Source organism: Ambystoma mexicanum, chromosome 1q, assembly GCF_040938575.1.
Source record: "Ambystoma mexicanum isolate Mex_15411 chromosome 1q, UKY_AmexF1_1, whole genome shotgun sequence".
Classification (NCBI taxonomy): Eukaryota; Metazoa; Chordata; class Amphibia; order Caudata; family Ambystomatidae; genus Ambystoma; species Ambystoma mexicanum.
Genome location: NC_090922.1, coordinates 456,219,375 through 456,238,952, shown reverse-complemented (window position 1 = coordinate 456,238,952; position 19,578 = coordinate 456,219,375). Strand labels below are relative to the sequence as shown.

At 50.1% G+C, this 19,578-nt stretch overlaps 1 protein-coding gene across 6 annotated transcripts in view; it reads right to left on the bottom strand.

The window, feature by feature from the left end:
- LOC138528623 (serine/threonine-protein phosphatase 2A 65 kDa regulatory subunit A alpha isoform) overlaps positions 1 to 18,944 on the bottom strand; it is a 1,423,294-nt gene extending 1,404,350 nt beyond the window's left edge. For all 6 annotated transcript variants that reach the window (XM_069640443.1, XM_069640434.1, XM_069640450.1 and 3 more), the window contains exon 1: positions 18,784 to 18,944. In XM_069640443.1, coding sequence (XP_069496544.1) covers positions 18,784 to 18,861 — 78 coding nt within the window. In that variant the 5' untranslated portion in view covers positions 18,862 to 18,944. The remainder of the gene's footprint in view (positions 1 to 18,783) is intronic.
- Between the last annotated feature and the right edge of the window lie 634 nt (positions 18,945 to 19,578).

The following is a 19,578-nucleotide window of genomic DNA, read 5'->3' as shown; positions in this document are numbered from 1 at the left end:
TCCCGGCCTGATGAGATAGTGGCGCCCACCTCAGCCGCCCCCCCCCCCCCTGGCGTCCCTGGAGTCTTCCCTGGTCCTCGCATCGTATTCTCCCCCTCTCCTCTCCCCGGACCCCGGTGGGGGAGCGCCGGCGGCCCTCGCGGCCTGCCCCCCCCCCCCCGCTTCCTAGGGCGCTCGGGCCCTCTGTACCCTCCAGTCGGCTCGGCACCACCAACCAGCACCTGTCCTCAAGCTAATAGTGCGGGGGCCCTGCCTCTCCCCAGCTGTGGTCGGGAGGTGGGGGCCTGTCTGGGCTTTCACCAACACATAGAGGACCCCTGTCATCACCCGGCATTACCTGCTCCCTGGACCTGCAGACTCCATCGGATCCGGACCAGAGGGGGGCTAGCTGAACCACGCGGCCTGCCCCCCCGCCACCTGGGGTCCCCCGGCTCCACCCGCCCAGCTTGGCGCCTCCAACTAATTCCACGCTCCCCAGACAACGGAGCGGAGGCCCTGCCTCTCCCTTGGCGCAGCTACAAAACGGAGGCCCTACCCCAACCTACACCAGCAACCCAGTGGGCCCTGGTCACCACCTCAGATTTGTTGCACTCTGACCCACCGGATCCCCGAGGAGACCTGCGATCAGGCGGAGGAGCCTGCATTCCACGCTCAGTCTCACCCCCCAATCTGGGGATATCGCGTCCCCCAATTCCCTCATTCCTGGGGCGCCCCGGCCCATCTCATCGTCCAAGGCTTGCCCTTCTCCCCCGGAAGCACCACGCCAGCAATCCTCGGACTCCACGTCCCAGAGCCCTAGGCGGCGCCCTTGCGGAGGCGCATAGAGGCCTCCCCACCTCATCTACAGCCTCGAGCTCGACCACCATGTCCAAGCAAACAAAAGCCAGCAAACACGGGGACATAGCCACCAGGCTTACTGCCTCAGACAAAGGGAAGAAACCTGACATCTCTGGCCCCCCAGCACAGATCCACCAAGAGGGGGGACAATCCCCCGGCCGCCAGGAAGGACCTGCTAACTTTCATGGCGGATATTAAAGCTGAATTTAGATCCTGCATGACTAAACTCTCCTCCAAACTGAATTAAACCAACCACAGAGTAATGGAGGTGGAGCAGAGGCTCGGGGAGGTCGAAGACCGTTCCCAGGATCAGGCATCCACGCTGGGGGAGAACCAACAAGCAGTGAGAGCCTTGCAGGATAAGTGCGACATCCTAGACTATAAACAAGAAGACTTGGAAAATAGGGCTCGTCGCAACAACCTTCGAATCCGGGGGGTTCCATCCTCAGTCCCAGACAAAAAGCTGGCGGAATATGTGGGGGACTTCTTCCAAACCCTTCTTCCAGACCTGGACAAATCTCTACTACTACTCCTTGGACGCACCCACAGGCTGTGCCCACGTCGGGAGGTTGCCTCGGACCTCCCTCCAGATGTTATCACCAGGGTCCACTTCTTCTCCACAAAAGAGGCCATCTCAGCCATCAGTCGCTCTCAGGACGAGATCTCCTTCCAGGGCGAGCCGCTTCAGATCTATCAAGACCGCTCGCTGCTAACCCTCCAGAGGAGAAAAGCACTCCGACCCCTGGCCACCTTCTTCCAAGAGCAACAGGTCCGATATAGGTGGCTCTTCCCGACAGCCTTGCAATTCTCGAAGGATTAGCCACCTGGAAGACGCCAGCAGGACCATGCACCCGGCCAGCCCTGAGGAGGCCGCCCCAGCGAGCTCGGACGGCCAAGACGAGCCTAATGGTCAAGAGCCTCCCGCAGCACCAAGAGGTGATGAACACCCCCAGGAACCACCCCACAGGACCCAGGGACGCACCCATGGACCAAGTGCCTAACCACCTGAGGCACCAACCTACCAACCTATCATGCCCGATTTATCCACCAACCTCGCTTCTTAACTCGGCGGGCCCCACCCACAGCTCATGCCCATTCCAAGGTTCGTACCATCTCCATGTCCTTGGAAATCCAAGTTACCCGATTGACTCAATTGGCCCTGTTGGCCAGGGGCCCGGCCGCATACACAATGCTGCCTGACCCGCCAGTTATTAAATTGGCCCCCCGTTGGGGGCCCCTGTTAAAACCCCAAGAGCAGGACAACCCACTTCTAGCCCTCACCTATGGCGACGGATGATAGTCTAACTCCCGGCCCCCTCCCGCCGGCGCAGCCCACAGAAGGGACACAGGCTCTTGAGCATCAAACATTACGATGCCTTTCCCTAAACGGCAACGGGCTGAATGCCCCCCCAGGCCCCCAAACACAAATCGATACTACAAAAGCTGCAAGACGATGGGGCCGGAGTGGCCTTGCTTCAGGAAACCCACCTCCTCCCAGCGGACTTTGGGCGCCTTCGCTTACGCCCATTTCCTCACCAATTCTTTGCTTCAGGAGGAACCAAGAGGGGGGGGGGGCACAGCGATCCTCTTCAGGAAAGACTTAAACCCCCAGATCTTGGACTCAATCTCATGCCCTGTGTAACGCTCACCTGATTCCCACGGAGGCGCTGATCCCGGCTGGGCTGCTATCATTTCTTCAATTGAGAAGCGTAGAGCTCGGACGACTCTCAGGACTGGGCTTCCTCTTATCAAATGCCTGACTTGCAGGGTAAGTTTTCTGAAGGTGGAAGAAAAAGGGTTAATCACCGTTTGATGGGATTCCTTCTCCCACCAATCGCCAGTTTCTCCCACAGCCTAGAGCTTTCTACTCGTCTCGGCGAGCTCTCACCTTAGGCGTATAAATGCTGAGCTCTCCATCCTGCGTCTGGTGCAGGGGTGCGTGGATTCCAGTTACTTCACTGGATGAGTTCAGTGTTGAGGCTCAAGTCTTTTGCGGCCTTAGTTGTGGCACTGGTGCTGGGATGCCGAAGAGCGATGCCGCCGTTACTGCACGAGCGGATGCCTGTAAGTATACTGTAGTCTTTAGGCTTTAAAAGATGGGCACCTCAATAATGTCCCTTTTCCTTTGTTTCAGGCCTCGGGATGCTGTGGGCGTAGTTTTCCGTTGCCGCTGCACGTGCCGATGCACGTAAGTATAATGTTCGTTGGCCGCTTTTAATGGCACCTCTAATAATGTCCTTTTTCTAGTTTTCAGGTGCCGGGATGCTGCGGTTGATGCGGCCGCTTCTGCGCGTGCAAAAACTGGTAAGTTAAGATGAATGCGACTGCCTTCCCCCGAACCCCTTTTTGATTATGTCCTTTGCCTTTCAGGTGCAGAGAAGCTGCCGAAGAGAAGGCCGCGGTTGGCTCCGTTGCAATCACAGATGGATCAGGTAAGCGGGCGCGGCTGCGAGCGAGTTGCACTTTTCTAACCTTATGTTTATTCTTTGCAGGTTTTGCCGGTGACTGGATTCCGGGATCTGGTAAGTATTGTTCCGTGTCTTTCTTCATCCACAGGTTGCTGCGCGGAAGCTGAAGATGACTCTGGACCTGGAATGCAGGAGCCGACTCGGTGAGCGTCCTGCTGCTGCTGCAGAATAACGCGAAGCACGTGTTTTCCATCGGGCGTGGTTTAAATAGCAGAGAAGTGCTTCCAGTGTGTGTTCTTCAACCGGTTCCACCCAGGCAAGAAAAGAGTTCCTGAATGGAGGGAATAGTTCCTCCCAGCCCTAATGGCTGGGGACTTCAACCAGACTGGATTGTTCTGGGTAAATATGCAGCATGGTCTGCCTCAGGTAAGTCCACCCAAGTATTATTACACTGTTTATCAATATGAGCCCAGAGCCTATGGCGCCGGGACTGAAACCCTTCATGAGCCTGGCGCCAAAGGCGACAGGACACGGTCCAAAGGGCCCCTGTAGGGGTCTGCTGGATCCGGAGTAGTGGAAGACGGGTCTGCTTCCGAGGGCGCTGGGCCAGTCCTGGCCCCTCGGGAGTAGCGCCCATGACAGCACCCCCCCCCTCAAGGCCCCTCCCAAACTTGTCCTCCCCGGGGGTTTTGGTTTATCGGGAAAGGTTCGGTGACATTTCTGGACTAGACGAGGAGCAATGACGTGGTCATAGGGTTCCCATGACCTTTCCTGAGGTCCGTAGCCTTTCCAGTCGATTAGGTAGAATAGCTTCGATTTGATGATTTTAGAGTCCAAAATGTCTTTTACTTCAAATTCGGGCTCCCCATTCACTTGAATGGGCTCTGGAGGATTGGTCAATCTGGTTCCAGGTTGCATGGGTTTCAAAAGAGATACGTGAAATACAGGATGTATTCTCATATGGGTTGGCAATTCTAATTTAACGGCCACTGGATTAACTATGGCCGTAATTGGATATGGTCCCAGGTATTTGGGGTTGATGGTGCGAGGCCCTTTAAGCGATAAATGTTTGGTGGACAGCCAGACTTGATCCCCAACCTGGTATTGAGGGGCATTGCTTCGGTGTTGACCTGCTCCTTTTTTGTACCTCTCTTTAGCTTGTTGTAGATGTGCAGTCGCTTCCTTAAAAGCTTGGGTAATAACGGTGTGCAATTGATCCACGGCGGATGTTCCAAGATCTTCAGATGGATCAAGGTTGGAGGTTCGAGGATGAATCCCATACAAGATGTAGAAGGGACTCTTCCCGGTACCCAAATGAACTGAATTGTTGTAAGCATATTCAGCTATCCAAAGGATGTCCTTCCAGTTACTCTCCGACTGTTGTAGCATGCATCGTAAATATTGCTCGAGAGTCTGGTTTGTTCTCTCGGTTTGCCCGTCGGTCTGGGGATGATGGCTGGTCGAAAGTCTTACATCGATTTGAGCTAATCGACAACAGCTACGCCAAAAGTGGGAAATAAACTGGCTCCCCCTATCTGAGATTAGTACTGACGGGAAGCCGTGTAGCCGGACGATGTTTTCAAGAAATACTTTGGCTAGGACTGATGCTGAAGGTAAGCCTTTTAGCGGAATGAAGTGGGCCATTTTAGAAAACAGGTCCACAATAACAAGAATGGTGTTGTACCCGGAACAGGAGGGTAAGTCTGTGATGAAGTCCATGGAAAGGGTATGCCAGGGACACGGTGGGATGTCTAATGGTTGCAGAAGACCAGCTGGCCTCTTCTTCTGACCCTTGTTTTGAGCCCACACACCGCAGGACATCACAAATTCCTTTATGTCTTTTCTCCACGAAGGCCACCAGAAGGGTCTCTTCACCTTTTCTGTGGTTTTGGCAATGCCAGGGTGACCCTCAATTAATGAATCATGATAGCAGGAGATTACCTGTCTTTGTAAATCGGCGTGTGGTAGGAACAATCGTCCTTGGAAATAAGGCAAGTCATTGCTTACGGTGAAATCTTTTCCTTTTTGTAACCAGTTCAGTAAGTCTGGTGAGGTTACAAGTTGTTTAGTTTTTTCTTCAATATCCTCAATGGATTGTGAAGAAATCAGACCCACGATCCTTTGTTCAGGAATTATTGGTACAGGTTCTGGATTGGCAACGTTATCTCCCATTCCAATTCGGGAAAGAGCATCCGCTTTGCCGTTCTTGTTGCCGGGGCGATAAGTGATCACAAAGTCAAATTCAGCAAAGAATAGAGCCCAGCGAAGCTGTCTGGAGGATTGAGCCTTGGCGGTTTTCAGATACTGCAGATTTCGATGATCGGTGATCACTGTGACGGTGTGTCTGGCCCCGAGGAGATAATGCCGCCATGCCTTAAAGGCTGATTTAATCGCTAGAAGCTCTTTGTCTGTGATGGTGTAGTTGATCTCAGGCGCCGAGAACTTCCGAGACCAGAATGCCACAGGATGCAGTTGGTTAGTCTCTGGATCTCTTTGTGATAGGACTGCTCCCATTGCTAAGCTGGAGGCGTCCGTTTCAACGATGTAAGGGAGGTCCGGGCGTGGGTGTTTCAGTATTGGCGCCGAGGTGAATTTAGCCTTTAGCTCTTGGAAGGCTTGTTCTGCTTCTGCGGACCATTCAAAGCGTTTATTTTTTCTTAAGAGGGCGGTGACGGGTTGTTCCACTCGTGAAAACTCTGGAATAAATCTACGGTAAAAATTGGCAAAGCCTAGCATGCTTTAACGCCTTTCACTGAAGTAGGAGACAGCCATTTGAGGATAGCGTCTACTTTTCTCGATTCCATGTGGACTCCTTTGGGTGTCAGAATAAATCCCAAAAATTCGACCTCAGGGACATGAAAAACACATTTTTCGAGCTTGGCAAAAAGTTTGTTGGCGAAGTTTTTCAAGGACCGCCCTAACATGATTTCGATGGTCAGCTTCTGAAGATGAGTACACAAGAATGTCATCTATGTAGACGACAACGCAGACATCAATGAGCTCTCTGAGGACATCATTCATAAAATATTGGAAGGCGGCCGGTGCATTGCATAGTCCAAAGGGCATCACTTGGTATTCAAATAGCCCATACTTAGTGCGAAAGGCCGTCTTCCATTCATCTCCTTCCTTGACCCGTACCAAGTGATAAGCTCCCCGGAGATCAAGCTTAGTATTAATACAGGCGTTTTTTACCTGGTCAAGGAGTTCCGGGATCAGAGGTAAGGGGTACCGGTTTTTTACTGTTGTCTGGTTCAGAGCACGATAATCTATACAGGTTCTGAGGTCACCTTCTTTTTTTGGTACGAAGAACAGAGCCGAGGATGCAGGGGACTTCGACGGACAGATAAAGCCATTGCCCAGGTACTGGTCTAAATACTGTCGCAGATGAAGGTTCTTAGGCTCGGTAAGGGCGTAAATCCTGCTGCAAGGGGGAGTTGCACCGGGTAGCAAATCTATCTGACAATCGTATGATCTGTGGGGTGGCAAGGTGTTAGCCTGTTCCTTTTGAAAAACATCTTGGAACTCTCGATACTCTAGAGGTAATTGTGGACCGTCAGCCGTTACTGACGCTAGGCCAATGTTGGGTCGTGGATAACAAGTTGGTGTGCACTCTGGGAACTTTATCGTCTTTGCTCGCCAATCAATCTGAGGATTGTGTTTCTCCAACCAAGGAATCCCTAGAATTACTTGGAATTGAGGAGCCTTGATCACGTCGAACACAATTATCTCCTGATGCCCGTCTTGGCCTAGTATCGTCACTTCAGTAGTGGTATGGGTCACTGGTCCGGAGGCGATTTCCGTCCCATCCACCGTGGTAATGACGTCTTTAACCACCTTTGGACAAAGAGGTAAGTTCATCCTGGAAGCCAATTCGCGGTCCACAGAATTTCCAGCTGCTCCGCTATCAATGTATGCCTTAATTGCATGCAAACGATCCGGTTGCTCTGGGTTTACAAGGACCATTGGCATTATGAAGTGCGAGGTCAAAGAACTGGTTTTTACGCTCGGCAAGCGGACCTCTACACTTGTCGGGCGAGGTCGTTTCCCGGCTCAGGCTTTTCAGAACTCTTATCAGAAGCTCCCACTGTCTTCTTAGGTGGTTTCACCGGGCAATCTCGAAGAAAATGTTCTGAATTTCCACAATAGAGACATAGTTGCATTTGTCGTCTCCTGTCGCGTTCTTTCTGGGTTAGGGGACCCTTTACAACCGCAATTTGCATAGGTTCGACGGCTTCAACTCCTTTGGTGTGACTTTGAGGCTTAGGGAACACTTGTGTTTCAAACCTGGATCGATCCGCCTTTCTGTTTTGTAGTCTGTGATCCAATTGGACCACCAAATCAATGTACTCTGAACAATCCTGAGGAGGATTCACTACCTGGGCAAGGACGTCTTTGAGTTCGCCACGCAAACCCCTGTGAAAAAGCGTTATTCTTTTGTCCTCAGGCCATCTGGTTTTCACGATTAGCCTATTGAATGATGCAATGTAGGCCAAAAGATCTTGATTGCCCTGTCGTAGGGAAAGGAGTTCGTTGTCCAGGGCCTGCCCCTGGGAATGCCTTGCAAAAAGTCTTTCCATATTTGCCTGGAAGGTCGGGAAATCACGAAGGATCGGGTCATCCTGTGTAACCAGAGGGATCGACCAATCAGCGGCACTGCCGCTAAGAGAAAGCACAAAGGCTACCTTAGTCTGGTCAGTCGGAAAGGCTGTAGGTCTACAAAGAAAGTGCAATCGGCATTGATTTATAAACACCGCAAACCTTTTAGGGTCACCAGAGAAGCGTTCAGGCGGTGCCAATGGCACATTTCCGGGTAGGTTGATTTGAACAGGATTGGCTGAAGCCGCTGGGATATAGCTCCCTCTTGAATTAGGTAGCGGGGTTTGCCCCGCTTGTGTCTGTAATAACTGTCTGGTGAGATCATCAGTTAGTTCTTTTGATATTATCAATTCCCTCCTAAGGGCATTTGTTTCCTGGCGGGCAGCATGAACTTCAGCTCTTAATTCCCCTAATAACTGGGCCAGTTGGTCTGTGTCGGAAGTTTCCATAGCACCTGGGTAGGAGGTTATTGGTTGGCTTTGCGTTCTGTAACGCTCACCTGATTCCCACCGAGGCGCTGATCCCGGCTGGGCTGCTATCGTTTCTTCAATTGAGAAGCGTAGAGCTCGGACGACTCTCAGGACTGGGCTTCCTCTTATCAAATGTCTGACTTGCAGGGTAAGTTTTCTGAAGGTGGAAGAAAAAGGGTTAATCACCGTTTGATGGGATTCCTTCTCCCACCAATCGCCAGTTTCTCCCACAGCCTAGCTTTCTACTTGTCTCGGCGAGCTCTCACCTTAGGCGTATAAATGCTGAGCTCTCCATCCTGCGTCTGGTGCAGGGGTGCGTGGATTCCAGTTACGTCACTGGATGAGTTCAGTGTTGAGGCTCAAGTCTTTTGCGGCCTTAGTTGTGGCACTGGTGCTGGGATGCCGAAGAGCGATGCCGCCGTTACTGCACGAGCGGATGCCTGTAAGTATATTGTAGTCTTTCGGCTTTAAAAGATGGGCACCTCAATAATGTCCCTTTTCCTTTGTTTCAGGCCTCGGGATGCTGTGGGCGTAGTTTTCCGTTGCCGCTGCACGTGCCGATGCACGCAAGTATAATGATCGTTGGCCGCTTTTAATGGCACCTCTAATAATGTCCTTTTTCTAGTTTTCAGGTGCCGGGATGCTGCGGTTGATGCGGCCGCTTCTGCGCGTGCAAAAACTGGTAAGTTAAGATGAATGCGACTGCCTTCACCCGAACCCCTTTTTAATTATGTCCTTTGCCTTTCAGGTGCAGAGAAGCTGCCGAAGAGAAGGCCGCGGTTAGCTCCGTTGCAATCACGGATGGATCAGGTAAGCGGGCGCGGCTGCGAGCGAGTTGCACTTTTCTAACCTTATGTTTATTCTTTGCAGGTTTTGCCGGTGACTGGATTCCGGGACCTGGTAAGTATTGTTCTGTGTCTTTCTTCATCCACAGGTTGCTGCGCGGAAGCTGAAGATGACTCTGGACCTGGAATGCAGGAGCCGACTCGGTGAGCGTCCTGCTGCAGAATAACGCAAAGCACGTGTTTTTCCATCGGGCGTGGTTTAAATAGCAGAGAAGTGCTTCCAGTGTGTGTTCTTCCACCGGTTCCACCCAGGTAAGAAAAGAGTGCCTGAATGGAGGGAATAGTTCCTCCCAGCCCTGATGGCTGGGGACTTCAACCAGACTGGATTGTTCTGGGTAAATATGCAGCATGGTCTGCCTCAGGTAAGTCCACCCAAGCATTATTACACTGTTTATCAATATGAGCCCGGCGCCTATGGCGCCGGGACTGAAACCCTTCATGAGGCTGGCGCCAAAGGCGCCAGGACACGGTCCAAAGGGCCCCTGTAGGGGTCTGCTGGGTCCGGAGTAGTGGAAGACGGGTCTGCTTCCGAGGGCGCTGGGCCAGTCCTGGCCCCTCGGGAGTAGCGCCCATGACACCCTGAAGGCCGCTTTGTGGCGGTTAAATGCATCTTGAGGGGGGACCTCTTCACCTTTGTCTTGGCCTACGCCCCCAACTCGGGCCAATCTGACTTCTACGACGCTCTGGGCGCCTTCCTCACAGGATTCACGGAGGGCCAAACAGTGATGGGGGGGGGACTTCAACGGGGTGCCAGATCCCACCAAAGACAAATCCCACCCCCCCACCGCGGGAGATTTCACACTGGCCCTCAGCCTCCTACGTCTGTTCAGAACCCTGGACGTGATAGACGCATGGCGGGTGCTCCATCCGACCGAAAGAGATTTTTCCTTCTTCTCCCATGTCCATCGCACGTTTGAGGATCGACCTCCTCTTAACCTCGCCCCAGACTCTTGCATATGCAAATGAGGTCTCCATTGGCTTAAGAATTTTGTCAGACCATGCACCAATAATAATGGAACTTCGAGCCCAAAACCCTGGAGCCAACCCCGCACGCAGATGGTCACTCTACGACCCGATTCTCAACAACATGCTGGTCAGGGACAGAATCGCAACCACTATCAAAAACTTCCTTGAGGAAAACCCGGTCACCAACACCTCCCCCGCCAACAATTGGGATGCCATGAAAGCTGTGATCAGGGGTGCCCTGATAGCACAAGGGGCGGCCTTCCACCGGAATCGCCGACAAACCCGGCTGGCGCTCGAGTAGGAACTGCAAGAAGCAGAGGAGACGCAGAAGAGGAAGGGGTGGTCCCCCAAAACGCAGCGGGCGATCCACACAGCCAGCAAAAAACTTGAATCCCACTATGTGGAATACACCGCACAACTAATGGCCAAGACCCGACAACTGTATTACGCCAAGAACATTAAAGTTAACAAATTCCTAGTAGCCAAACTGGCCAAAGCAGGCGTTCCAATACGACTGTGGGGCTACACGACCCACAAGGGAGGATGCACTACTCTGAGCAAGAGAAACAACAGCTAGCCGCAGATCACTTCACCCAATTAATGACCGCACCCCCACGAGACCGGGCTGCACAGCGGGAATATCTGCAGGGAGCGGCCCTGCCTCAGCTGCCCGCCGCAATGAGAGAAAGCCTAGAGGCCCCAATCCCCGCCGAGGAGGTCGACAAAGCCATCAAGTCTCTTAAAGCTTGGGCCCCGGGCCCGGACGGCTTCTCCCCAAGATTTTACAAGATCTTCAAACTCCACTTAATCCCCACCATGGTGACACTCTTCAACTCATTCAAAGAGACAGGCACGGTGACCCCCTCCATGCAGGAATCTACGACAATCCTCCTCCCCAAGCCAGGGAAAGACCCGAGAGACCCAGCTTCATACTCGAAGCTCCTGGCCAATTGCCTGCCGCACATTCTCCCGACTATAATTCACCCTGACCAAACGTGCTTCATTCGGAACAAAGCGGCGGGGGACAACATCAGGCGGACCCTGAACCTGGTCGAAATAGTCCACCGGCGCTTCCAGGGCCTTGCGCCGATGGCCCTAGATGCTACTAAAGCATTCGACAAAGTTGATTGGTCATTCATGGAGCTTACCTTGGTAGCCTTTGGCTTCGGCCTAACCATCGGAGCTATGATAATGGCCAACTATAAATCACCCAAAACCCTCCTGAGGATCAATGGTGCTTTATCTACCCCAATTCCTATGACCTATGGGACGAGGCAGGGCTTCCCACTGTCACCCCTTCTCTTTGCGCTAACTATGGAACACTGCGCCCAGAGAGTCAGACGGAACAAGCTCATTAGAGGCCCTCAAGTAGGGCCATCCCAACACAAAATTGCATTGTACGCCGATGACGTACTTCTGTCGCTCTCAGATCCCACCATATCGGCAGAACAAGCCCTGGGCGAATTGGCAAACTTTGGGAAGGTCACCGGCTTTATAGTTAACTTCGCTAAATCGGTGGCCCTGGGCGTCGGCCTCCAGCAGGGGGAGCGAGAAGCCCTGTCCAGGCTGTGCCCAATCGCTTGGAAAGAACAATCTATTCCCTACTTGGGAGTCCACATCACGGCGGTCCCGCAAGACACATACCAGGGCAACTTCCCCAGATTGTTCCGGGAATTGGAGGGGGGACATAAAACGCTGGGCCACTCAGGAAATCTCGCTAATGGGCCGGATCACAGCTGCCAAGATGAACCTACTCCCAAGATTCCTCTACGCGTGCAGTGGCGATCCCGAACTCAGCACTCCAGGATCTGCAGAGGAAAATGCTGACGTTCATATGGAAAGGCAAAAAGCCAGAATCCCCCATAAAACGCTTACCGGCAGCTCCAGACTAGGGGGAATGGGGGTCCTTGACCTGCGGGCCTACAGGGCAGCAGTACAGCTGGCTCACGTTCGGGCCAGGCAGATAATCTCAGACCGCACTAGATGGGTAGAACTGGAGCAAATGCAGCTTCCACTCCCCCTCAGATTCCTCCCACACGTTCAGCCTGCCCGGAGAGAGCACTGGGCCAAACTCCTACTGACCACCAAACACACCCTAACCTCCTGGGACTGGGCTCTGAAACAAAAGGGAATCCCGAGAGGCCAAAGTCCCCTCTCCCCAATCTTCTTCAATCCAAACTTCACACCAGGGATGTATCCACGTAATTTCCAGAACTGGATAGAAGGCGGCCTCGAAACCCTGGAGCAACTATACGTGGGGAACATCCTCCGCACCTTTAACAATGCAAAGCCGAGTTCCGGCTCCAGGAAGAGGACAGGTTCACCTACTGCCAACTCCGCCACTGGTGCTCACAGCCCCAGACCCTCCAGGCTGCCACCCGGCCGCTCACCGCCCTAGAACTGACGCTTAAGGATCTTCCAGCCCGGGGCAGGATCTCCTCCCTATATAGACGCTTCCTGGGGGACTTCCTAATCTCCAGAACCTGTTGCATGGCCCAATGGGATGCCAAACCGGGTCCACCCGATTGACGACCAGACCTGGGTGGACATCTGGACACGCACCCACTCCGCATCGACCTGCATCACCAATAAAGAATGCGCATACAAGCTCATGCTGCGCTAGTACTTAGACCCCCTCAGACTACACCACATGAATCTGCGACTGAACGCCGCCTGCTGGAGGGGATGCTCTCAGCCTGGCTCCTTTTTCCACATGCGATGGTCGTGTCCAAAGATCCGGCAATTCTGGGAGCGATGTTTGGCGATGATCGAGCAAATTACCGGGTGGACTCTCCCCCTGGAGCCCGAAACGGTTCTCTTGGGGGTCCCAACCCCAGGATCCTATCCCTGCTCAGGGAACGGAGCAAAACTGATAACGCAATGCCTCCTGGCAGGTAAAACTGTCCTAGTACGCTTTTGGAAGTCCCCGGATGGCCCTTGCATAGCCCACTGGTGGGGCAAACTATGGGACATCCTGATAGCAGAAAAAGTGACCGCGGCGAGAGCGGGGGTGCTACACCGCTTCCAGAATGTCTGGGCCCTGGTGTTGGGACTACGACCAGCGATTCCCCGCTTTGACATTCAAACCACTTAACGCAAGATGGACCCTGAAGGACGGGGAACTTACCTGAGCGGCAGGGGCCTCAACTGTATCCAAGGAATGTGGGAACTAGGGGAGGACTGCTGGAGGTTGGGGGAGGGGGTATGATTCAAAGGTGAAACGTTATGGGTGTGTTCTTTAAGCAATGTCATTGATAATTTGTCCAGCCATGGTTTAAAATAAACATGTTTTAAAAAAAAAAAGGCCAAAGAAAGTTATGGTAAGGGAGTTTGTGCAAAGTCACAGGAGCTCAAAGTACAACATGCTGATTAGTTGTTTTTCCAAACATGCAATGAGCGGGACATTTAAAAACGGCAACCGCACTGTTGAGGAGGGAGGTGCAGAAGGAGACGTTGCCATCCACGCTAAGGCTTTTGAACGTTAGGCACACCAAGAAAGCTGGGGAAGCAGAGAAGGCCACCAGAACAGGGAGACACTGCGAGGAAGGGTGTGGAGACACCGGGAGCAGTGCAGAAGCTCCTTCAGGTCGGGCCGCTTGACAGGACAGCGGTCTTCACCCTAGGCCACAGGAGAAAGCTGGCAGGTGACCACATCACTGCCCAGGATGCCGGAGAAGTGTCTGCACACTCCAAACTGGAAGACGGATGGAGAAGCCATATTGCAGAGGCGCAAGCAGCATCAGAGATGCTGGAAGAAACCGGTTGAGTTTGCCCAAAGCTGCTGGGGACCACAGGGCGTTCCAACAAGCACGCCAACAAGTGAATGAATGTTAAAAGATTGCTAATGTAGGAAATATACAAAGGCAACGTTTGTTTCAACGCAGTCAATGCAAAGTACAAATTCAACACCCAATAAGAAGAATGTTTGATGCAGAAAATATACAAAAGGCAAAGTTTGTTTGAATGCAGCCAAGGCAAAGTACAAAGGCAAGATTCAATAGAAAGAATGTTTGAATGCAGAAAAGACAAAGTATAAAGACAAACCCCAAACAAATACAGATGTATGAGGTGCCAATGTGGGGGAGAGGTTTGAGCAAGTACATTTCAGCAACTATTACCAAGCATACCATGGTATATGCTGAAGTGGTATCAAGGAACTGTGAAACACATAAGTCCTAGCAGGCAAGTATACCAGGCATTTGAAATTGTACAAAGATTCCTGGCAGGAGAGTACACCAGGTGATCGGAAAGACCTAATGAGAAGGCCTGGAAGACGAGTAAATCAGGCAGATGAAAATTGTATAAAGATTTCTGGCAGGGCAGTATACCATTTAATCTGCAAAGATACAAGAACTTTAACAGAAAGACTATTACAGATCTTTTTTATTTAAACAAGAACGTTGGAAGTCCAATGACGATACAAGGAAGTGTTAGCTAAAGAGACATTTGTCCATCCGGTTTAAGAATCCAGGGGAAGGGGACCATCTTTTGGATCTTAGGGTCTTTACCTTGGAGAACATTTTCGTTGGAGTCAGGGTTCGAAATTACTGGGCGCCAAGTGCTATTTGGCTCCTGGTGTAACATATTCAGCGCCTGATAATTTTTCAAGTGATTCCAGGAGCCATTATGAGCACCTACTCTCCAACAATGAAATTTGCACCAGCATTCACTGGATGGCAGCAGAGCTGCAGAGGACAGAACGGGCCCTTGTCAGTGACAGACCTGAGTAAAAGTATGTGCATGTGCCCTGTGAGCCTACCCCCAATTAAAGATAACTGCTCCAATTGGTGAATGTGCCAAGTGGGTGGACTTAGAGAGGGGCAGGGGAACTGTGCTGAAAACATTGTTATGAAGCCAGACAGTTACGGCACACGTAATTGATTTGCCCCTGACCTGTAGAGGAACCGTGGTGCATGCACTCTAATAAAAAGACGCATTTTGCCTTCAACCGACTTACGAATTCTATAGAAGGGTCGCCAGATCATCCAATAGAAGCCTTACCAAAAGGTCTTGCAGAAAAAAAGCCTTCAAAAGATCTTGCAGAAACAGGCATGAACGAGCTTTGCTGGCCTAAACGTAGGCAAGTGCCGTGCCGCTTGTTAATGGGGTTTGGAAGCATAGGGACATTGGCTGAAGGGCCATGGAACGCAGATAAAAATACACTCCCCACAAAGCCTTCAGCAAATGGAAAACACAATAAAATGCCTTCATTTAAATAAGTATCTGCAGCCATGTCCTCCAAAATAATGTCCCTGTCTCCGATTTGTTAGCTTTTAATGCTTGCTGTACAAGCAAGTTGTCACAACACTGCAGCTGCAGATGGTGGTTGTTCTCTACCAGCCTGATTTTGACCCCATAACTCAGGCTGCGCTGACTGACTTATCGGAGCTCTGCATTGTGGTCCTGTGGGGCTCAAGTGTGAGATTGTTACACCTTTGCCTGATAACCCTGGGCCTCTTTAAATCTGTATTGACCCCAGGCATGTTCACAAGGCCGCTAATCCGAGTACACATTTCCCAGCTGTGCCCCAATCTTGAACAGACACCCATTTACAAAAGGACATGATGGGGAAAAAAAGCATGGCAAGAGACGGAGATTGTACACTGTTAAGTTCCAGAACACATAAAGCTCTGATGTGCAATGTGGGTTAAAGACATGCTTTGGTAATTGCACAAAGAGCACAAGCTACCCCTTAACAGTTTCTAAGCACAGCCCTTTTAAAGGAAGAGGCCTGCAATATTTAGCCCTTCAGATGTTTTGGTCAATATCCCCTGTCAGGCCTAACCAGTTCAACCAATTGTGAGGAGTCATGAGAGTTGTAGTCTAAACCATCAGGAGAGACACTGGTTGCAGACTCCTGTTTTAAAGGCATGCATTGCTCAGTTAATATTCCTGCATGCAGGTCTAAACAGCAGACCTTGATGTGGATAGAATTCATGGCTGTAAAGCACTTGAAGCAGCATCGCCAGAACCTACACGCGTTTCCCCAGGAATTCTTGGCAAAGCTTAGCATGTTTGTTATTTCTCATTTATATTCTTCTTTGAGCGTATTGTCTACAAATAGTGCAGACAATGCACAAGATATTGTCATCACGTTATGCTAGATTGCCATAGAATCCAACCTTGGAATGGGTCAAAATGCTAGTGCGGTTGTGTTTTTGTGGTCAGGGTGAGCCCATTTGACGAGTTGCTGCACTGCAACTTAATACCTTTGAAAGTTTGATGGCAGTCTTTAATGGTCCCATTTTTACATGACAGTGATGCGGTTTAGCAACTGTTCCAAGTCTGGGTTTCAACTAATGTTTGCTGCACTGGTTTGTTAATCTTAAAAATGCAAAGCAAAATCTGAATGTTTTGTGATCTTTATTTTATTTCTCTTGTCATGCTCGGGTCTTTTTCACTAATTTGACAACCTACAAATAGATTTATGAGACTACATTTAGTAGCTCCTGATCATGCCAATTAGCTCCTGGTCTGAGTAACCTCCCAGCCACCCAGGAGCTAGGTTTAGCTCCTGCTGCAGGAGTCACAATTCCGATATTTCGGTTTTGAACACTTTTTCTAGCATCAAGTTAAAGACATTTCCTTGCACCTTTTGTTGTTGGTTTATAAGTGTGAGGGTCAGGATAGATTGTTTTGCACACAATGACGGCTTTCAGTTACTGACATCCTGACAAGATCCTTAATTTCAATTTCTAGGTAGGGAAGTTCCTCTTTAAAATATGACTAGAGAGGCGTTTTTCCAACCCATTTTTTTTTTTATAAAGAATATAACCGAGAATGCAACCTTGTGTCTGTCTCTCATTTTTTACCCTTCACAGTATCCCTTAGTTAACGCTCTCTTCAGGAATTCAACTGAACAGCAACGTTCACCTCCACCATGGGTTAGACAATCGACCATCTACAATAATAATCCACCATGAACAACAGAAATATGCAATCTTCAGGAAGAACCCGAAAAGTCGAATTGCTACTTTTTGCCAAGGTGTGGAGAATAAGTAAACCAAGAGGAGTCATGGGGCATCCCTGGGAAATAACTGACTTGTCGATAAATAAATTAGCTAGGTTCTTATCGTATTTTCTACATCAGCATCCATGCCTGGCCGGCCATTAATGCCCAGAATGGCCCTGGTGAGACCAGTTCACAAGTTTTGACTTTAATGAAGATGGAGACACCAACATATCACCGTGCGTAATGCAATTACCTCGTGCACTTAACTTCGATGAATCATATCTGGCGATAGGTACTAGTCAGATTTTGGGTTCCCCCAGCAACGCAAGCAAATCCTGTAAATTTCGTAATGGACAGCAATCTACTACCACAAACTAATTGAGACCATGCAAGTGCAAGTCCACAGACAGCCTCTGTCCGTCACCTGACTTTTTGTTAAAACCACAGGGTGAACCCATTCAGAACTCTCAATTGGTCCGATCACATCCATTCCAATCATGTCATTAAGCAAATCTGTAAACTCAATTCACAAAAAGTAATTAGCACTCTTTGCATCTTGCTCCCAATTCGTAGGATACCCTGCGGAAAGAAAATGTTTGTTTAGTATTCCCAACTGCTTTCCAAATGCTTATGGATAATGTACCACAATTTCCCCAAGGGACCTGCTCATCCATGAACGACACTTGCTCACTCTCACCTGGATGCAACTTCATTCTCAACTCGTCTTGTTGATTTAAAATAGGAGCTCCCTCGGCAACTGTATAAACATTGGCCTGGGTGCAGCGTCCCCGAGATCACATATTCGCCGTGTGCAGAAAATACTGTATTGGAGGACTTTTCAAGAGGTAAGAACGGTCTTTATTCACGTATAAGAGAGAGGCGATCATTAGTGAGGGGCGGCGGCAAGAATGCCATTTCGACTGTCATCAAACTCTCACAAAGATTCAAGCAGGTTGACCCGTGTGACTGCATTGCAACAAGGCAGATTACTTGATGGATATAGAAGTGGGATTGCTGGGTTTAAAAAAAGTTGTGAAGAATATATATCAACACACAAACACAACATACATGCACACCGATCTCAGACTATATGTCTAATGATATATAAACAAGTGTTGGTTAACTCGCATTTCTGAGCCATAAAACGCCTCGAAACACACTAAAGCCACCTTCGTGTAAGCAGTGCCAAAGCTGGCAAACTCAGAGATCATCTAGCACTGGCAAAACGACAGTTCCATTAGAATGCTCCCAGTTGATCGCATTTAGAGTTACGAAAACTAGTCACGTTGACCAGTGTGCAGCCAACAGGGGGCACTGATGTCACCCAGCACTTCGAAGAATACTCGTCGTTAGGCAACTTATAGTAGACCATACCTATTCACCACAAGAAGATCCAAAATGTGAGGATGTCACCTTCCACTCACTGGCATCTATCTCACTGTCCTGTAAACATTCGAGCTGTCATTCTTCTTACGTCACGTTCCCGCGTTACCATCCCATCTCCCTTCACCTCCACACACCTGCTGTCACAATCCCATTCCAATAATGTTACCGTCTACCGCTGTTAAGGCTTGCTAACAAACACGTTGGCACCCTCCAGCTGCAACCCTTTTCTTGATGCTAGTCTCTTCGTGCAATGTATCTATTGGTCGTGGCCGTTAGGTGAGCACTCGAGTCTCCAAGGAACGTCTTCTCTTCTCTAAACTCACCTGCACGTCTTCGTTGCGAAGTTCGTCAATTAGTACTGCAATAGGGTACAGAGAATCGTCGCCGTCAGCGGCCGCCATCTTGCGGATCTTCAGGGCTACGCAGCTGGACGGGCGAAAACCAATGCCGCACACTAGGAGACAGTAGCTCTGGAGAAGTGGTGGGCGTGGCACCTGGATACGTCATTACAGAACAGGAAAATGTGACCACTCAGAGAAGCTGACTCTAATGTACAGTCAGTTACCTATTGGCTGATGGACCTGCGGTCCCACAGAAGAGCTCACTATTTTCGTTGTTTAAACCATATTTCAGCGGGAGTCGGGACTAACAGAATTGCCTACTTCAGACATGAAGGCATAGCCAGTGGATTACATGCCTGCATATCAACCGATAAAACAAACGTGCTTGTAGACATAAGCAAAGGACTACACTTGCAACCCGTTAAAAAATACATTCTGGAGGGGTCTTCAGCCACAACAAATAATTAAAGAATATAAGCTACACTGTATTTATTTCAATTGCTATGTTTCTGAGTTGGAGTTCTAAAAGTGAGTATGTTTTAACTTGCTGCATCTACTCATTACAAATGTGGTAGATTTTTCATTATTGCATCAGCGTTTCTAAACGTCTACATTTATTAATTCTGTGGTGTACCCGCCTCATTGGACTTGGTCTTGTACTACACCGGGGCTCTTCTCCATATTTCACAATATAAAACGTTCATGGGCACCCTTATTTCTCATAACTCTGAGAGATTGCAGCAGCCATCTTGGATCGCAGATAGTACCAATAATCAT